We start from the raw sequence: 19,577 nt of genomic DNA on the forward strand, positions 1-19,577 counted from the left end.
GCAGCAGGCGGTGTTGCCAGAAGCTTGGAACTGATGGGCAGCAGAGAAGGGGCAGAGGCCACGACCTTGGGGTGGTCAGCAGTGCCAGGTGTCTGCCCTCCAGGACTCACGCCTGTGATTGTGCGGAGACTGAGCCGACCGGGGCTTGCCGGCCAGTGTGGCTCTCATGCAGGTGATTATCGGGGTTGGTTTCTATGTAATGTTCCCTCAACCTCATGCCCCCCCCCCCCAACAATTTCTGTGCCTAGCAGAAATCATGCTGCATTTCCTTGATGAAGCCTTGAGTTTCCTGTGGAGATGTAGGAATAGCACGATTTGGCTCACGTCAAAATACTTTGCAGTGAAGCTGCACGGAAGAGGTTTCTAGGCTTCCATTTGACGTTTTCAACAATGCCTGAGTGTTACAGGACTGTCTTGCTTGTTAAAAAGCACCAGATGAAAAAGGCTAGTAGTTAATTATGGAGACTTTTTACATTAGCACAGAGACGGTGGCTTGAGGCAAATTCAGTGTAACGTAGGTGTGTTTGTAAGCCGTCAAACGGACCATCTCTCTGCGGGCGACACATGTTTTCCGGTATTGGTTTTGTTCTGTAAAAGGATGACTGGCATGCGGTACAGTCGTTCCAAAATTCACCTGGAAGGTGTCCACATGGTGCTTTGTTTTCTCCTGACATTCTGGGCACCACGAGGAAGTATTCCTGTCTTCAGCACTAGCAGGAGACTTTTCCTGAACACCTGCTCCTCTTTGGCGTTGTGGGTGTGAAGGGGTCAGAGTGACCCTGTCTTCATGGAGCTTTCAGACACCATGGGGATAGTGTGGCACAAGTGTCGGGCTCAGGTGGGACTCAGGTGGGACAGAGGCTTTCCCCAGAAAACAGCTGCCGATTCCAGGACGGCCCTCCTGCATCATGTCTGAATTAAGGCTGTTCTATTACAGCAGGGGTGTCATGTTAACTGGAAGTGCGCTTTTGTTCTGGGCAGTAAGTAAATTAATTGTACATTTGCCAAGGACAGTGAGGTTTGATTTGATGAATCCAGTAGGGAAAAGGAGAAGGGGTGTGGCTGGGTGGGGACGTGTGTGATGGGAGCAGAATGGAGCAGCCATCCAGGCTGTTGGGATGGAGGGGCCGCGCCCGCATTTTCATGGGGTCTGTCGCTGTTTGTGCCACTAGACCTGAACCTCTGTCTCTACAGTAGTAACGCATCATTCACGTCCCAGCAGGCCAAGTCCTCAGGAAAATGGGGCCAAAAAGTAGAAAACCATGACCGTAGAAGGCAACGGCACGTGACTGAGCTTTCTGGGTTGTGCGTCCTTGTGATAAAAACAGTCCTAACTGAGCTGAACACCAGAATGAAAACGAACCTTCCTCCGTGCTGAAGTCGGAAGAGGTGTGCTTGGCTATCCGCAGTGCCTGCCTGTTTGGGCGGTGATTACTGCAGGTCACACGTGCTGTACAGGAGGAGGGCAGTGAACTCTGGAGCCAGGCTGGCCGGGTGCAAGTCCCAGCTCCATAGCCAGCTCTGTGATCTGGGACAATTCACCTATGTCCTCTGCCTCTCGGTTTCCTCCTCTGTAAAAGGGGGGTAATAGTCGCATCTATCTGAAAGGGCTATGTGAGAATTAAACGACCTTGTAAATGTAAGGGGCTGAGAACAGTATCTGCTCTTGGTGAGCAGAAGGATGACCAGGAGGTGACCAGCAAAATACCCCTTTCGAAGCCTCAATACTGTTCTGTAGTGAGCAAAGACATAGCTCCTCTCTGGACGAAGCCATTAATAGTCGATCCTGGCAGGCAGAGTGCAGATTCCTTCAAATCAGAAATTTGAACTCTGGCCAATGACTGCTGTACTGATTAAATCTTAGGATTTGTTGTTAATGGTAAAGTAGTCTACAAAAACAGAAACAGTCTGAAGGAGTTTGAGAGGGTGTGGGCTCAGCTGCAACCTCTCCTCCCAAGGCCGTTGGTCAACATCATCTCTAGCCCTGTGGAAAGACAGAAGCAGTGAAGAAAATGTCGGACAAACATTTGGTGTGTTTGTACACTTCTCCCAGAAATCCTAAATGCTTTGCATGTTTCAGCTAATAATTCATTAAAATGGATTATGCTGACCATTTTATAACCTACTTCACTGCTCTCCTGTCTAAATCCATCCCTTTGTGACACATTTTTTTTACACTTGGCTCATTTTTTCAATTGTGTTTGCTGTCTTACTCCCATGTAAAGGATAAATGTGCATGTTTGTTGATTTGACTGAGACAGCTAATGCTAAATGTCTCTGTTCCTTGAATGTTGACTTGTGATGGTGTCATTTAAGTCTCTTCTCTTACCCCTTGAGTCAGCAAAATATTCCGTGTTACTTTGAGCAAAACTTGCTCATTAGTGTTATGGAGAGTATAAAAGCAAATGGAATAAGTTTCCTGCCTTCAGGAGGATTGAAATCTCAGTCGGTATGACAGCATGGATGGGAGTCGGCTCAGTTTGCAGCTTTTAAAACATGTTGGAATCTTTCCTCTGCCACTTTTGATGGTGAGACCCTGAGCAAATCATTTCCACAAGCATCATGCTCTCCATCTATGACATGGAAGTAAAAATAGCAATCTTGACAGAATTGTGATGACTACAGACGTGTACCTAACCTCTTATTTACTGCCTCCCGATAGAAGATATTGTAACTCATCCCATTTGAGAGCAGGTGGTGATCACCCCATCCTGTGAGATTCAAGTATAAGTATCTGGAATCCCCCATCTGCAGGTGAGGAAGACCCAGCAGCCCTCACAATGTCTTCTGGAAACTGGATTTTGTTTGAAGGGTGAACTGACTCCAAGTTTCTTCTGTTTTCACGTATTGTCCTTCCTACGTGGCTCCTGGGGTTTTTCCCTTCCTCCCAATCTACATTAACCTGATAACAGCCAGCTATGTTTTCTAGAATTCCCCTAAATTGACTCATGCCAAATACTGAATACAGTAGATTGTGAGGGGTTCATTAAATCACGATAGAGCATCCTAAGAAGGAAAGTAGACACCTTTGTTCTTAAAGGGTCTTCAGCTATCCCACCCTGGAGAAGGTTGCTGATTTCCTTTTCTCCTCGGGCAGTCTTGTTACTATGCATCACTTCTTTTCTCTGAGATGGAGTCTCGCTCTGTCACTCAGGCTGGAGTGCAGTGTCATGATCTTGGCTCACTGCAACCTCCATCTCCTGGGTTCAAGTGATTCTCCTGCCTCAGCCTCCCGCGTAGCTGGACTACAGGTATGTGCCACCACACCGAGCTAATTTTTGTATTTTTGGTAGAGACAGGGTTTCACAATATTGGTCAGACGGGTCTTGAACTCTTGACCTCGTGATCCATCCACGTTGGCTTCCCAAAGTGTTGGGATTACAGGCATGAGTCACCGTACCCGGCCTGCATCACTTTTTATGCCTCGTCTTCATCCTTACAGCTTCTCCTTCCTAGTGGCCTCAACTCCCAACCCCGGAGTACGGGTCACAACTGTCCATCTTCATGCACCACAGCTTAATTCCCCTTCTTCTCCTCCCCACCATGCCCTATGGGCTGCTTTTCTACAACCAGAGTGGAGACCCAGGGAGATCTGCTAAACTAAGACAGTGCTCACCCCTGGGAGAAAAATCTACTTCCCAGTTCTCAGTCCTGCTAAACTATTGTTAAGATAAAGAAGGACCATGATAAATCCTATTGGCTAAGAGAAGAAGATTCTCCATGTTGCCATAGGACAAGAGAGGAGGTGACAGAATCTGCAGCCATTTGGTCGAATATGTGATATGTGAGTCATTCTGAGGAATACGTTAAAATTCTGTAGTCAGATCTTGGAAAATGGTAGTTCCAGCAGAGGGAATAATATAACAAAAAACCCAGGCAGAAAACAAGTGTGTGTGTGTGTGTGTGGAGAAGAACAATAATGTGATGTGAATGAAGGGTTCGGTGTCATGAGTGAGAAATGGCTGACCGAAAGTAGGGAGATGCAGAGAGGAAGATACCACGGGAAGACTGAACATCACATTAAGTGATTTAGGTGATTCTGCCTGCAGTGCAAATATTTTGGGCTCTGAAGTGAAGTCATCAAAAGGTTTACGTCTGTAATGGAGGATTGGTCTAGATAGCCTCTCAGATCCCACTCGGCTTTGAGATCCTTGATTCCGGGTCACACCTGCGGGTCTGGAGGGCAGTTCTGCAGGGTCATGAAGGAAGGATTCCAGGAGGCTGGGACACGAAGGGCATTCAGGTGACCACATCAAGAGATCAAGTGGGGTAACAAAAGCCTGAACTAAAAGGAATGCAGTGTAAATATGAAGGAGAAAGAGGAAATGGGAAACTTACTAGAAACGATAAGTAGAGAAAAAGGGGAACGTGTGATTCCAAGGTTTAGAACAGTATTTGTAAGTTACAGTCCCACAACTTCTTGCATAAACAGTATCTAAGAGAGTCATTTTAAGAAGAAGAGCAAACTTCCAAGTTCCACTGAAAGACATCAGCATCTCTGTGGAGTGAATTGGGGAAAGAGAATGAAGAAGTCTGCTCAACTTTTAGACACACAAAATGTGAATTGAATTGCATGAGTGACAACAATGTGAAGATATTTAACAGGAGCTCTTTTTTCTCTTTTTGGCCTACGGTATTTAATCCTTCTATCATTATCGTCCTTTCTCTAATTTGATGTCTTTGAACCTTTATTCAAAAATCTACTACGTATATGTAACATGTTTGTGAGATTATTACTAGACCCTCTAGGAGGTTTCATTAACCCAGTTTTCTCTTATTATACCAATACCACACTATCTTGGTAGTTCAGGTAAGTCCTCCACCGTTTTATTCCAAGTTGTCTTAGCTCTGTTGGGTTCTTTAAATTTCCAGACACATTTTGGAATCCGCTAGTTCATTTCTACTGAAAAATAAAAATAAAAATAAAAATCATGCTGTGATTTTGATTGGAATTGCATTAAACCTCTGATCCACAAGCGCAGAACTGACATCTTAACAATATTGAGCCTGCTGATCCATGGACACAATATATCACTTCATTTATTTAGTTCTTTAATTTATTTCAACATCACTGCCTGCTTTTCAGTGTATAGATCTTACACATCTTTTGTCAGATTTAGTCTGAGGTATTTCATGTTTTGATGTGCTATAATATTGCTTTGTAAATTTCCATTTCCAATTATTTCTTTGCCAGTGTATAAAGAGATATTGCTTATGTGTTTAGCTTGTATCTTGCAAGCTTTCCAAACTCACTTATTAGTAAGTAATTTATTATTATTAGTTTTAGTGGCTTTTTGTGATTTCAGGAGATTTTCCACACAGGTGATCACGTCACCTGCAGATCCAGATAGTTTTAAATCTTTTCTAATAAGGGTGCATTTTATATATTTTAACTTGCCTTATTGCACTGACTAGACTCCAAAAAAATGCTGAAAAGCAGTGAGGAAAAAGTCATCAGGTGGGATGGTAAATACAGCCCCTGTTCTTCCATTTTGACCTGAAGCACCCAGTGTGATCATTTTCTCATTTGATTTTCATGAGGACTTTTTGTTTCCTTTTTTTCCTTTATTTTTAAAAAATACACTATCTTTTAGGCAGTTTCACCTTCACAGAAAAATTGAGGGAAAGGTGCAGAGAGTCCTTCTATATGCCTTCCCTTCCCCCACGTGCACAGCCTCCCCCACTAAAAACTCTCCTGCCCAGAGGGAGCGTTTGTAACAATTGAAGAACCGACGTTGACATATTGTCACCCAGAGTCCACAGTTTACATGAGGGCTCCGTCTTGGTGCTGGTTCTATGGGTTTGAACAAAGGTGTCATGACATGTATCCACCATGATAGCATCGTACAGAGCAGTTGCACTAAAATCCTAAAAATTTCCATGTTCCACCTCATCATCTCTCCCTCTTCCCAACACCTGGGAACCACGGATAGTTTCACTCCATAGTCTGGCCTTTTTCTGAATGTCCTTTAGTCTTTTCTGATGGGTCTCTTTTGTGTAGCCGTGCATGTTTAAAGTTCCTAAGTGTCTTTTCATGGCTTGACAGCTCACTTCCTTTCAGTGCTGAAGAATATGCCATTGTTTGGATATATCACAGGTTATTTATCCACTCACCTAGTGAAGAACATTTTGGTTTCTTCGTTGCCTCCAAGTTTGAGCAATTATGAATAAAGCTGCAATAAAATTAGCAATTATGATTAAAGCTTCTATAAATGTCCGTGTGCAGGTTTTTCTGTGAACACAAGTTTTCAACTCCTTTGGATAAATACTGAACAGTGCAATAGCTGGATCACATGTTAAGAGGATATCTCGTGCCCATCAATGATACACTGGATACACAAAATGTGGCACGTATATACCACGGAATACTATGCAACCATAAAAAAGAATGGGTTCCTGTCCTTTGCAGGGACATGGATGAAGCTGGAAGCCATCATTCTCAGCAAACTAAACTAAAAGAGGAACAGAAAACCAAACACCACATGCTCTCACTCATAAGTGGGAGTTGAACAATGAGATCACATGGACACGGGGAGGGGAACGACACACACGGGGGCCTGTTGGGGGTTGGAGGCAAGAGGAGGGAGAGCATTAGGACAAATACCTCATGCATGCAGGGCTTAAAACCTAGATGATGGGTTGACAGGGGCAGCAAACCACCATGGCACATGTATACCTATGTAATAGACCTGCACATGTATCCAAGAACTTAAAGTAAAATTTAAAAAATAGGGAGTATAGTTTGGTAAGACAATGTGATAATTTTACAAACACAAAACATGTCATACCCACTTCCCCACCTCCCTCAAGTGCTTTCAACAGCATCCTGTTGCTGTTATTAAGAGAATAAAGCATCTACCATCATCTCCCAGCCCCTGCCTGCCTTCCTTCATTCTTGTCTTGTGCCACTTTCTCCCGTGCTTACTTCCTTGCACGTGCCTGTTTCCTGCTGCAAGAGGCATTCTGCAGCACCCCCATCTCTGTTTAGACCGTGGTGTCCCTACACTCCACCGCCCTCAACAATCAACCTCTACTTCTCTCCAGACTGCAAGGGGATCATACCTTCCAGAATGCATCGGTTTTCTACCTCTCATCCCAAGATACGCCAGATTCTTTTACAGCATAAATTTAGAGAACCCCGCTTCCCTTTCTTTGGTGTGCTTTCCTGAATTCTTCATCAGAAACCCATTAGAGTGATTGTCTTATTAGTGCCCATTCTCCCCATCAGGCTGCAGGTTCGTGAGAGCAGGGGCCACGGTCATGTTGGTGAACCACGGTATTCTCAGTGACTATCCATGTGCTTAGAAAGTATTTGCTGAATGAGTAAATGGGTCTGCAGTTCCAACCAAAGCTAGAAGCTTGACTTTGGAAGAATGAAAGTAGATAACGTCTCCAAAGCAGACCCCATAGCATGAGAAAAGAAAGGAAGAACGGAGGCAGAGCTGAAGGATGAATATCGGCACAGGAGTAGGTGAGAGTTCCAGAAATGCTGGGTTTTCACGTGTTTTTACTTACCTCCTATCTGTGTTTCCATCTCTGTGTAGCGTGACTCTCACATCCCTCTCAATTTCTACATTTCTTTACTGACAAGGACAGAGGTAGTGCATTGGACACACTACTAACCAGCATACTCTCTCGGACTTGCAAGGAAATGTAGAGAAAACAATCTAGAAATGGTATCTCAGAAGAAAAAAATATCAAAAATATGAGAATAAATGTGGGAAAAAAATCAATGTTTAAAGACAACTTCTCAACATATTTAGGTATCTCTGGGACCTAAAATTTCATCAGAACTCCCCACACTTCTTTCTTTTTACATTGCTCTGTGTGTGTGTGTGTGTGTGTGTGTGTGTGTGTGTATTCAACAGAAATCTACCAAAAAAAAAATAATAATAATGCTATTGCTAGAATAATGCTACTACAGGGGAGAAAAATGTAATCTTTTCTTCCACCCATCTTAGCTTCATTGGTTGGGGTTCCTATAACAAAAGACAGATGAACCCCCAAAAAAGCAAGCGGAGGTTTATTAGCATGTATATTTCATATATACATGAGAGATACACAGGGAATGAGGGAATCTCAAAGAGACAGCTCAGACCTTTCTTTTATGTAACATCTTCAACAAGGATAATAAATGTTTCTAGAAGTGCCAAGACAAAGTAAAAGGACTTTGGGTCATTGGGGGCAACAAATTGTGGGAAGGCCAATAAATGATAGATTTTTGTGTAAATTCCTCTGGTGCTGTTTCCTGAATAAGGGTCTGAAGTTGTCTACAGAGATTGAGCTGCGTCCTTTCTGGCAGAGAGGGGAGAAAGGGCACTTTTGTCTTTGTATAATATGATTATGTTGTGTGCTTTTCAGAAACTAGAGGGAAGGCCAGAGCGCTTCTTAATTGCTTTCAGCTCAAAATATTTTAGCATGGCGTGTTGTATTCTCTGCACTGTTCCTGCTGCAGCTATCTCTAAAGGCATCAGTCGCATCCACAGCACTACTTGTGGGGAAATATTGAGCAGAACTGGAATCAAATGTATAATTCAGCCCCATAGAATCTGAGCCACAGGACAGAGAGAACTGCCCGGGAGTCAAAGCAGACACTGAGCAGCTGACATTCTAAGAGTCTCCTTCCAGTAGATCGGCGCATAAACTCAAGTTCTTTTCACAGATTTGTCTGTGTTTCTTTTTTGGAAAAAAACATAACCCTGTAGCGAAAATGTCTACTTCACAGTGCACCAAAACATCTGGAGCCTTAGCCAGAAGCAGCACAGACCCAGCCAGAAGCAGCACAGACCCAGGCAGCCTGGTGATGTCCGGCGGGGGCAGCCCATAAAATCCATCAGCATGTGGCCCTGCGAGCCGCCACCAGTAACATATGTTTACATGCTAATGAATGTCAGGCTCATTTAGAACAAATTTGCATCCATCAAAGTCAAACAGCGAGCAGAGCAGCACATTTTCCTGTGTGTCAGTGGCCCCTGAGATACCAGGGAGAACTTGAATTGCCTGACCCCTTCAACTTCCAAGCATCCCAGAGGGAAAATGCAGACCCCAGGAAAGGACTGTGCTGGAAACCATTTGTTCTTACAGATGTCCGGAGTAGTCTTGTGACTGACCCAAAGACTCCCCTCTGAGGGTGGGGGAGACCTAGGTTAGGAGAGGGTGAACCGTGCTGCCTTCTAAGACCTTCCTTCTAAGGGAGGTTGGGAGAAACCCAGAGTAGGTGGAGGTGAGCCATGCTGGCAGGACCTTCCTTCTAAGGGAGGGTGGGGAGACCTAGGGTACGTGGAGGTGAGCCATACTGGCAGGACCTTCCTTCTAAGGGAGGGTGGGGGAGACCTAGAGTAGGTAGAGGTGAGCCATGCTGGCAGGAACTTCCCTCTAAGGGAGAGTGGGGGGACCTAGGGTAGCTGGAGGTAAGCCGTGCGGGTAGGATCTTCCTTCTAAGGGAGGACGAAGTGTGCTTTGCTAGACTCTGCGCTTGAGTCTCAGCGTGGCGGACCCAGATGGGAGCAAGTCACTTCTATCCTATGATTCTGGGTGTCCTCATCTGTCATGGAAGGTTTGGTTAGATGAGCTTAAAGTCACTCCAGTTGCAAAGCTGTGTGACTTGTAGATACATGCCAGTGTGAATGACTCACTTCACTTTTACAAGTTGCACAGATAGCCAGGCTTCCCCTTGTATCAGTCAGGAGGTCCCAGAAGACTTTGTCACAGGCAAAGAGGTGATTAAAAGGAGTCACTGACGGGATTCTTTGGAGATCGGTGGGCAGGGCCCAAGGGAAGTGAGAATAGCACTCCCCAGATTATGGGCAAGGGATGCCTGGGGAGGGGCTGCTAACGTGGACAGGCATGAGTAAGAGAGGACTGAGGACAGCTCCTCTCCCTCCTCCACCTTCTACCTGCTGCCAGCAATGAATCCAACCAGCAGCCCTAGGCCAGGCCAGGCTCCCAGAGCCAGAGCCAGGAAGAAGCCAGGCACATGGAGAAGCCACTGGTCCCCACCAACACCAAGGGTGCAGTAAGAATTTTGATGGAAACATTTAAAAACTCATTCAACAACTTCCTATCTCCCCAACCAGCCTCTACATATGATTCCACCTTTTCCGACTCCTGAGCCATCCTCAGGGGTGTCACAGGGGTGGGGCTGCCTGCTCTGCCCAGGGCCTGGGACCCTCCAACCTTCGGAGGTCTGGAGTCCCCTTCTCCCCTCCCTGGCAGCAACTGTCTTCTCTGCTGTCAAATTATCACTTCCATCCTCCCACAACACATGAGAATTTAAGACGGGATTTTGGTGGGGACACAGCTAAACCATATCAAAGGGGGGACCTGGGGCTTCCTCATGGGGCTCTGGCATGAGCTTGGGTGACACAGGTTATAAGACCCCATCTGCTTCAGGTTTAATTGCATACCCCAATATTCCCAGGTTGTAGTCCTAACCAAGGACCTCAGAATGTGTCTGTATGTGGAGATAGGCCTTTTAAAGAGGTGATGAAGGTAACGAAGTCATTAGAACTGATGCCCTTGTAAGAAGAGATCAGGACACAGACATCTATTGAGGGACAACGGCACGAGGACACAAGAGAAGATGCCATCTGACAGTCAAGGAGAGATGCCTTAGGAGGAGCCAGTCCTGAACCCACCTTGACCTTGGACCTCCAGACTCCAGGACTATGAGAAATACATCTCTGTCTTTTCACAAAACTGCCTGTGGCAGCCCAACCAGAGCCATGCGCCATCTTTCGTTCTCAGAAATTCCACTTGTTTTTATACTCCTGGATTTTAGGAGGCCCCTGGATGACCAGCATGTGGCTAAAGTTAGAGAAGGAGTTACTTGTGTAAGAGAGCCCCACACATCTCTGAGCGGACACCGTACAGCCCATGAGATATTGGGTGTAGTACCATCCTCTCTTCCCTAGGATATTAAGAACAATATCACAGGAGGGGTGTACAGCCACAGCCCCTGCGTCACTGGGAGCAATAGCATCTTCTCCCCCTCTCAATATAAGGAACAATATCCCAGGGTGGGTGTACATCCCCTGTGATATTGGGTGTAACGTCATCGTCTCCCAATGCGGATATTAAGCATAGTGTCACAGGGGGGTGTATACCTTCTTCGCTATCGGGAATAATATCCTCTCCCCTCAGGACTGTATGCAAAATATCGAAGGGGTTTTACAACACTTGCGATATGGGCAGTAATATCATCCTCTCCCCACCTAGATGTTAGGAACTCTATCACAGGCGGCCGTACATTTCTTGCGATATTGGGAGTCATATCCTCTCCCATCATGGATATTAAGAACAATATTACAATGGAGGTGTACCACCCACTGCCATATTGAGAGTAATATGCTCTCCCCTTCGGGATATTAGGAACAATATCGCAGGAGGTGTGTACAACCCCTGCGATATTGGGAGTAATATCATCCTCTCCCCCTGAATATAAGAAACAATATCACAGGAGGATGTACACCCCCTGTGATATTGGGAGTCATATCATTTTCTCTCCCTCTGGATATTTGGAACAATATCACAGTGGGTGTGTACACCCTCTGCGATTTTGCCACTAGTATCATCGTCTCCCTCCCAGGATATAGGGAACCATATCACAAGGAGGTGTACACCCCCTGCGATACTGGGAGTGATATCGTCCTCTCCCTCCCTGGATATTAGGAACAATATCACTAGGGAGTGTACACCTCCTGCAATATGGAGACTAATATCATCCTCTCGCCCCCTGGATATTAGGAACCATATCATAGGGGTGGTGTACACCCCCTGTAAAATCAGAAGAAATATCATCCTCTCCACCTTTGGATGTTAGGGACAATATCACGGGGGAGGTCTACACCCCCTTCGATATTGGGAGTTGTATCATCCTCTCCCACCCAGGATATAAGGAACAAGACGACCGAAGGGATGTACACCCACTGCCATAGTTTCAATAATGTCATCCTCTACCCCCTGGCTGTTAGGAATAACATCATAGTGGGGTGTACACTTTCTTCGATATTGGGAGTGATATCATCCTCTCCCCGCTGGATATCAGGAACAAGTCTATTAATTATTAATATTAATAAATATAAGAAAAATTAAGAGTAATCATCGACATTAATAATCACAATAAAGATAGTAAAATAGTTAAAAATGTTAACGATTAGCATTAATAATCAGTAGTAATATCACTACTAATAAAATAATGATATCAGCAATTGTTACTTAAATCAATATTAAGTGATGCTGGTAATAAAATAACAATATTAGCAATTATTTTAAGCATGCATAATCATATATTTAAAATAATTATCCATAACAGTATCCTATTAATAGTATCATTGATAATTGTTAATATCGATCATGGATGTTTAATAATTAATCATATTACTCCTAATACCGCAGGGGGTGTACACCTACCTGTGATGTTGTTCTTAATATCCAGGGACAGAGAGCATGGGATGTTGTTCCTAATTATCAAGGAGGGGAGAGTGTAATATTACTCCCAATATGACAGGGTGTGTACATCCCCCCCAAGGCACTGTTCTTGCCATTCAAAACAAGAGAGGATGACATGACTCCAGATATCGAAGAAAGTGCAAACCCACGTGTGATATTCTTTCTAATATCCAGAAAGGAAGAAGAGGATAGTAATCCTCATATGGCAGGAGGGGTACACTCACTCTGATATTTTTCCAAATATGCCGGGGGAAAAGAGAATAATTGCATTCCCAATATCGCACCAAGGGTTGTACACCCCGTGTGAGATGGTCCTTCATAATGTTTCAAGGCGGGAGGGATGATATTATGACATATATGGCAGAAAGTGTACACTCCCCAGGGATATTGTTCCCATGATCCTGGAGGGAAGGGGATGATATTACTTTAAATATTACAGAAGGTGTACATGCCCCCAGTGATATTGTTTCTAATTTCCACGTGGGAGAGGAAGATATGACACCCAATAATGCAGGGAGTACAAACAGTCCTGGGATATTCTTCTTAACATTCAGGGAGGAAGAGGATATTACTCCCAATACAGACGGGTGTACACCCTCTGACGGTGTACACACTGAGGGTATACACCCATCTGTGAAAGAGTTCATAATTTCCAGAGAGGGAGATGATATTACTCACAATATCATACACAGGCTGTGAGTCCACCATGGCCCCTAATAGCCAGCGGGAGGAGAAGGGGTGGCTATTAGTCCCCACCTTGTGGGGGTGCCTCACCCCCCTGCGAGGTGACTCCTAATAGCCAGAGGGGGAGAGGGGGTGGCGATTAGTCCCCACCTCGCGAGGGGTGCCTCACCGCCCTGCGATGTGGCTCTTAATATTCGGGGGGGAGAGGGGGTGGCTATTAGTCCTCACATCGTGGGGGAGGTCCTAAAATAAAATATATGTTAACTATTTAAAGGTGTGAATTTTATTACATATAGAAAAATGTGCGTTTAGCGTACAAATGTGTGCATTTATGTCAAATACATGAAAACACATAATCCAGGTGTTTCGGTTCATACCACTGTAGAGACTTTTCGGTTTCTTTTCATACAACTGCCCAACTGGGGCCCAGAGCCAACACCCACCAGCTGTGTCACTGCGTCTGTTGTTTTACTGTCACACACCGGCCCTACCCCACAAAAAAAAAAAAAAAAAAAAAAAAAGCCATGGCACTTAATAAAAAATTAATTTTACAACATTATTAGAGATGACTTGTAGTCCTCTTTGAAGAGACTGCAGCATGTGAAGGATTTCAAATACAACTGTGTTCTGGGTCTCCTGATCTAAGGACCTGTCCGCACTGGTGGCTTTAGCAGTGCTTCATGCAAACTTCCAGGAGGCATGTGTGTCATGTCTAAGAGCAAACTAGAGTTCACGCCTCAGCACTGTGTGCCTCTTCTTTCTTCCGTCCCACGGGCACCGTCTTCTCCCAGGGAGCTGGTGCTGTGCTCTGAGGCTCTGTCCCACCAGTCCCTGCCAAGTCCCTGGGGCCACTGTGGAGAACCAGCCTCCGTCTGTCAAAGTGTGTTGTGCAGAAAACAACTCATCCAAATCTGTTTAAAAACCACACATTTGCGACGCCTATAGGCCTCAGAAGGTGGAGGCAGACAGGTAAAGGCAGCTGCCATGGGGGCTGAAGTTCAAGCCGGTCTGTCCGGCGACTGATGGGCACTGTCTGCAGTGAGCCACTGCACATTTAGCGAGGCTGTCTGGCCCCTCACCTCTGCCAAGCCTCCACCCGTCGAGTCTGGCCTGGATTCTCACACGCCTGCACAGCCTTCATCTGGTTCATAACTCAGCTCACAAAGGGCCCCATACAAAGGCCCCCGTACCGCGGCAAGGACGGCGGTGGTCACACCTGTGGTCATTTATCCTCTCTGCATCTAGCTCCTCTTCCTGAGGCAACAGCACCTCTGAAGTCACAGCCTGGCCTCCCAACTCTTCCCCGTCCCGGGCTTCTTGGCATGTTGCTCTGCTGCACACACCTCAGCAAATACTGCTGATTAGCCAGAATCACCCAGAAATCTCTTAACCTTGATTCTGACTGCTTTTATAATTTGTAATATTTGTACTTCTGGTGTGATTTGAGCAACAACAAATTTTAAAATTAGAGAAGATGTGGTTTTTATTCTCTCCTTTCTACTTGCAACCTTGAAAATTCAAGTAGCAGCAAGGTTTGTTGAGAGTAACTTCCACCAAATAGAACCTATTACAAATGTACTACAGAGTGTCAAATAACCACATAGATGTAAAATAGAGATGCAGACACAGATATAAAATCCAATGGTTAAACCAAACTGAGAAATGCTTGCCAGTTTCATAGGACTTCTGAAACTTGACAAAAATGTTGGCTAAGGGATACAAGATGTTATGAGATGAGTGAGATGCTTGGCCTAGAACCACAGGCTCTCTCCTCTTTACAGCAGAAAATCCATAAGGAAGTCAAATCTGAAAGAACCAGGTACCATTGAACGGCATCATCAGTCGTCCTTCCCATCCCTCGGCCAGCTGAGGTGAGTGCAGACAGTCGTTCACCAACATCCATCATCCATCCTCCAGGCCATGGCTACACTTTACTCCCAGGCTCCCTGTCATTATGTAGATTAGGTAAATCCTAGCCACTCTCACCTTAAGCCTACCCCTGCCAGCGTGGCAATCACCCAGTCCCAACCACAGCAAGGACAGCCGTGTCCGTGGGAACACAGAGCAGCGGTCTGAAAGGAACCTGGATCTCTGAATACCTCATGGAGCAGTCACCAGCCTGGAACATCCTCCCTGACGGCTTTGCAAGACAGAAAAACTCCTTGGTTCCTCAAGCTACAATACTGCAGAGTCTCAGGTCACAGCATCCTTATCTACCCTCGTCAGGAACCGTTCATGCTCATCAAGACATGAGAACAAAACTGCAGTGGCACAGTCACACTCAACACAGACCACCTGCTGCTCACATTCATCATATTAACACCAAAAAGCCACCGTGGTGGATATCCTGGATGTGGACACTCGGCGGCTTTTTGCTGGAGATGCGCTTTGTGCATTTATCGCACGACCATCTTGGCATCAGGAGCTGCAGCGCAGATGGCAGCTGTGCATGTCACAGGGAGTCTTATTCGCTGGAATCTCAGCCAGCTCCCAGCATCAGCTCCCACAGGGTCCTCTCCTCTGGGAGCACGTGCTTGGACGCCACAGTGTCCTGTGGATCCACAAAACCGCGCTGTCCTCCCTGGCCACTGTGCCTGTCCACTGTGCCTGTTGCGGCTCCGATAGTCCTCCGTGTCTACCTGTTGGGGCTCGGATAGGCCGCCTTGTCCGCCTGCGAGTCCCGTGCACTACAAGATTACGCCATTCCAAGGCTGCTCGATGAGGCTTCACACGGGGGCATTGTATTTCATTCACTGCTAGGTTCTACACTGACTCTTATGACCCCGGGGAAGGACTAAGACTTAAATAGAACAGCGGCTAGGTGATACAAACCGCCGCTGTAATCAGAACATACCAAGACCAGGCCACAGGAAGGAAAAAGCAGCCCTGGGCCGCAGCCTGTTACCAAGTCGCTGACATCTCTGTCCAACATGGATAAAAAGACCCTCTTTCCTCCGAAGTCTAAAGCAACATATCGGCCCATCTAACAGTAATTCTGTTGTACATTTAACTTCATCTTGCCCTTCTAAGTGACTGTTCACGGTCTTAACACCTGAACAAGAATTTCTCAGTTGCTGAACCACTGTTCGTTATTCAGCAGATAAAATGGCAGCAGATTGCACCCCAGGAAGAAACACACCCAGTCACGGGCACAGAACGGGACATCAGCACAAACCGTTTCCCAGAAAAAAACGCATCTCTGCTTTGGGACATACCATCCCCGGTCTCCATGAGCTCGGCGTTGCAGTACTTGGGCGCTGTCCGGGACCCCGTGGAACCCTGTGGTCGCTCCATCTGTATGGAGTGCTCTGAGGTGTACGTGGTTACGTCAGGAGGTGCAGAATGATTATCTGTAAAGAAGCACATCGTGAGTGTTTCTGGTGGTTGTGGCGTTTGCTCTGCAGGTTGAGCAAGCCATAGCTCAGGAAGAGACGGGAGCGCAGACGCTCACCCTGGGGGTGCCGTGAGAAGCCAAAGCCGATCTCAGCCACGTCTGCCACAAACATCTGGCACAAAGGGGGACCCCAGCATAACTCATGTTGCCGAAAATGGAGTAGAGTTCGGTGAAACCTCAATTTCCTAACAGGAGCCACGTCAGCGGCATTTTAACCAGAATAACGTTAGACCGGCAATGGCAGGGCGCCAGGAAGCGTGTGTGTGTTCATGGAAGGGTCCCGTTTCCTATCGGCCACCGTCCACACAGCCCAGGGCTTTACTCGCGCTTTGGAGCCCAGGGCCTGGAAATGGAAACCCAGCTCTGGAAACTTCTGGGGATTTGGGGATGTCCCTAAAGCTCTCCGTGCCTCAGTTTCTTCATCAAATGGGAACAGTAATGGCTATGACCATGTAGGATCGGGGCGGGGGGGTTGGCCAGTGTGACTATGTTGTGCCTGGACTCCTTAGAACACTCACGCACACATGATCACAGATGCTAAGTTCTCATTCACAGGCTTCTGATTATCTCAGAAGGTCAAATGCACATCTGACTTTTTACTTCTCTTCTTTTGCCACACAAAATATTTCTGCTCTTCAAGTTTCATTATTTTGTCACAGCTTTTCCAAAAAACTCCCAAACTTATAGAAAATTTCCAGATAGTCTAGGAGGATTATCTTTGTGCCCAATTAGAAATTACCGGAACGCGATCACCCGAGAGTTACATTTGGGTCTCACTGAGCCCTGACGTACATGAGTTAGGAGCCCCTCATAGTTTGGATAAATTAATTCTTTGTACTAAAACTTCCTCCAGTATTGAAAGGGTAAACCCACAAAGGGAGGCCCAAGTGCAGTGATCCATTTATTCAAAAATATGTGTTTTCCTTGGTAAGATTCTGTGCATTTTCTTAAAATTGAATAAAATCCGAGGATACAAATGCTTCCACCCAGTGGCAGAGGCGGTGTCTGGCCTCCCCGTTCACGTCTGGCAGAGCCTTGGCCACTATCCTGCAATCCAATATACACATGGAATTTTATTATGGAAAAATACGTAGCAGTCACACATTTCTGTTCAATGTTTAGCCTGCTGTGATTTCAGGTAGGGTTATTAATTCACATAAACGAGTGTACATGTTCCTGAAACTGTGTCAAACTGAAGTTTAACACTGCTTTGCATTTGAGTACTACTTTGCAAACTTTTAAAGAGTATTTCTGTTTTCTCCTTTATACTCACAACAGTTGAGAGAGAAAAATTATTGTTTTCAATTTTTTTTCCCTCACTCAAGCCTAAAGCAGGAGAAGGGACTTCAAGATCCCAGCAGCAGTTATTGGGAAAAGTGAGACAGACCCAGCTCTCCTGACAGCAAACTCCTGTTCCAGACAGAAAACAGTTGACGCTTTCAGTGTCAGTGAGCACCGAAGGGGCTGGGACCCAAGTCAATCCCAAACACCTCTGGGTGTGAAGGAGTCAGTGATCTAGAAGTGAACATTCTGGGGTTCTGGGGTGTCTGTCGGCTATCTGATCACACATGACGTCCACCTGCTTCCCACTGAGGGTTTTGCAGAGATCAGGCTTTCCTGTGGTAGCTGGTGCCGGGAGGGTCTGAGCCTGCGGCTCGTGCTCCGTTATCGGCGACGTGGTACACAGTCATCTCCGGTTACTGCTTTAATAGAGACACACACCAAAACCTATTCAACCCAAGTCCCATACTTGATGGAAAACATTTTCTCCTGAACCATTCAAAGGCAGAGCGACGCGAGGCTCATCGTGGCTCCCCCACGTGTCAACTCTAGCTCTAGTAATTCTCACTTCACTCCTTTTCCACGGCATCTTCAAACGTTGTAGGGCAGTGATCCTAACTTTGCTCTTTTTCTAATACAGAGGATCTCCCTTGTCATAGAACCTACACAAAACAGTGCGCCACGCCCAAGAAATCTGAACACCTGTGGCAGACAGCAGCGTAAAGCGGCCGTGCTTAAAGCCCTCGTTTCCTTAAATGACTCCCGTGGTCAGGAGGAGCACACTTTAAAACCCTGTCCTGTTGACTGGGACTGTTAAGGTTTCACGCAGGAGCATAAGTGAGAAGAAAAGATAGAAGCGGATATGGCTGCAGGATTCCCCAGGAACACGAAAGGACTTATAAACAGAAGGCCCCTGGAATTCGGATATGGCTGCGGGATTCCCCAGTAACAAGGCCCCTGGAATTCCAGCTGTGGGAGGAACCTAGGCATGAGAAAAGCAGTACAGCAGCTTCCAGAAACAATCCAACCAAAGCACCCCAGGGGCCAGAGGGGCTCTGCGCTCTTTCCACTAAGGGATTCCACAGCCAAGATACAAACAGAGGAAAACGTGCACACACAAAGGGGTTTAGACAACAGGCACAGAAAGACACTGTGAAGCGTGCTCACCCATGGGGGTCTGGGCCATGACATCCGCTAGCCTGTGGGCAGCTCTGCTGCCCCCGCTCTGCGTGGAGGACGACGAGGTGGTGGACGTGGTGGAGCCGTGGATGGCCTGACTGATCCAGTGCTCCACTTTGATGCTGCCCTGGCTGGAGGTCGGGGCGCCCTGGGAGTCCACCTGCACTGAGCCTTCATCTTCTGAGCCATAAGAGGTATCTGTGTAAGAAGAAAGGCAATTTGCTATATGTTGCAGCAAAAACAGGCACTACAATCTCAGTCCCTGCAACACAGATTTACTTCACGCAAGTCTGAACAGTTGTTTAATGACTTTTTGCCGCAGACACTCTTGAGAATTTAAACCACTTTTCAGATAATGAACCATTTATTTTAGCATAATGAATTTTGCTTCCAAAGCACCTTATACAAACATGCTATAAGATGTTTGATACTGTCATCTCAAAGATGCACTGACACATTTCCTCTACACAGCAGTTTGGGAAGAAACCAAGTGTTTTCTTGTGTCAGTCAGAAAGTGAGAGGGCAAGGGGAGGCGGAGGGCCTGTGCAGCTCTCAGGAGTCTCAGTGTGACTATGTTTAGCCCCGGTTA

The 19,577-nt window shown here is 46.1% G+C and overlaps 1 protein-coding gene across 27 annotated transcripts in view; it reads right to left on the reverse strand.

The window, feature by feature from the left end:
* LOC105471856 (disco-interacting protein 2 homolog C-like) overlaps positions 1 to 19,577 on the reverse strand; it is a 220,576-nt gene that overhangs the window by 27,638 nt on the left and 173,361 nt on the right. For 15 of the 27 annotated variants that reach the window (XM_071083731.1, XM_071083732.1, XM_071083734.1 and 12 more), the window contains 2 exons: positions 18,977 to 19,186; positions 16,350 to 16,484 (listed from right to left, as the gene is read on the reverse strand). In XM_071083731.1, the coding sequence (XP_070939832.1) occupies positions 16,350 to 16,484; positions 18,977 to 19,186 (345 nt within the window). Of the gene's footprint in view, positions 1 to 1,059; positions 7,681 to 9,962; positions 12,462 to 15,988; positions 16,485 to 18,976; positions 19,187 to 19,577 lie in introns of those variants that run through there. The other 12 variants (XR_011616208.1, XR_011616207.1, XR_011616206.1 and 9 more) reach the window with 12 other exon arrangements.

Source organism: Macaca nemestrina, chromosome 18, assembly GCF_043159975.1.
Source record: "Macaca nemestrina isolate mMacNem1 chromosome 18, mMacNem.hap1, whole genome shotgun sequence".
In the NCBI taxonomy this organism is placed as follows: domain Eukaryota; kingdom Metazoa; phylum Chordata; class Mammalia; order Primates; family Cercopithecidae; genus Macaca; species Macaca nemestrina.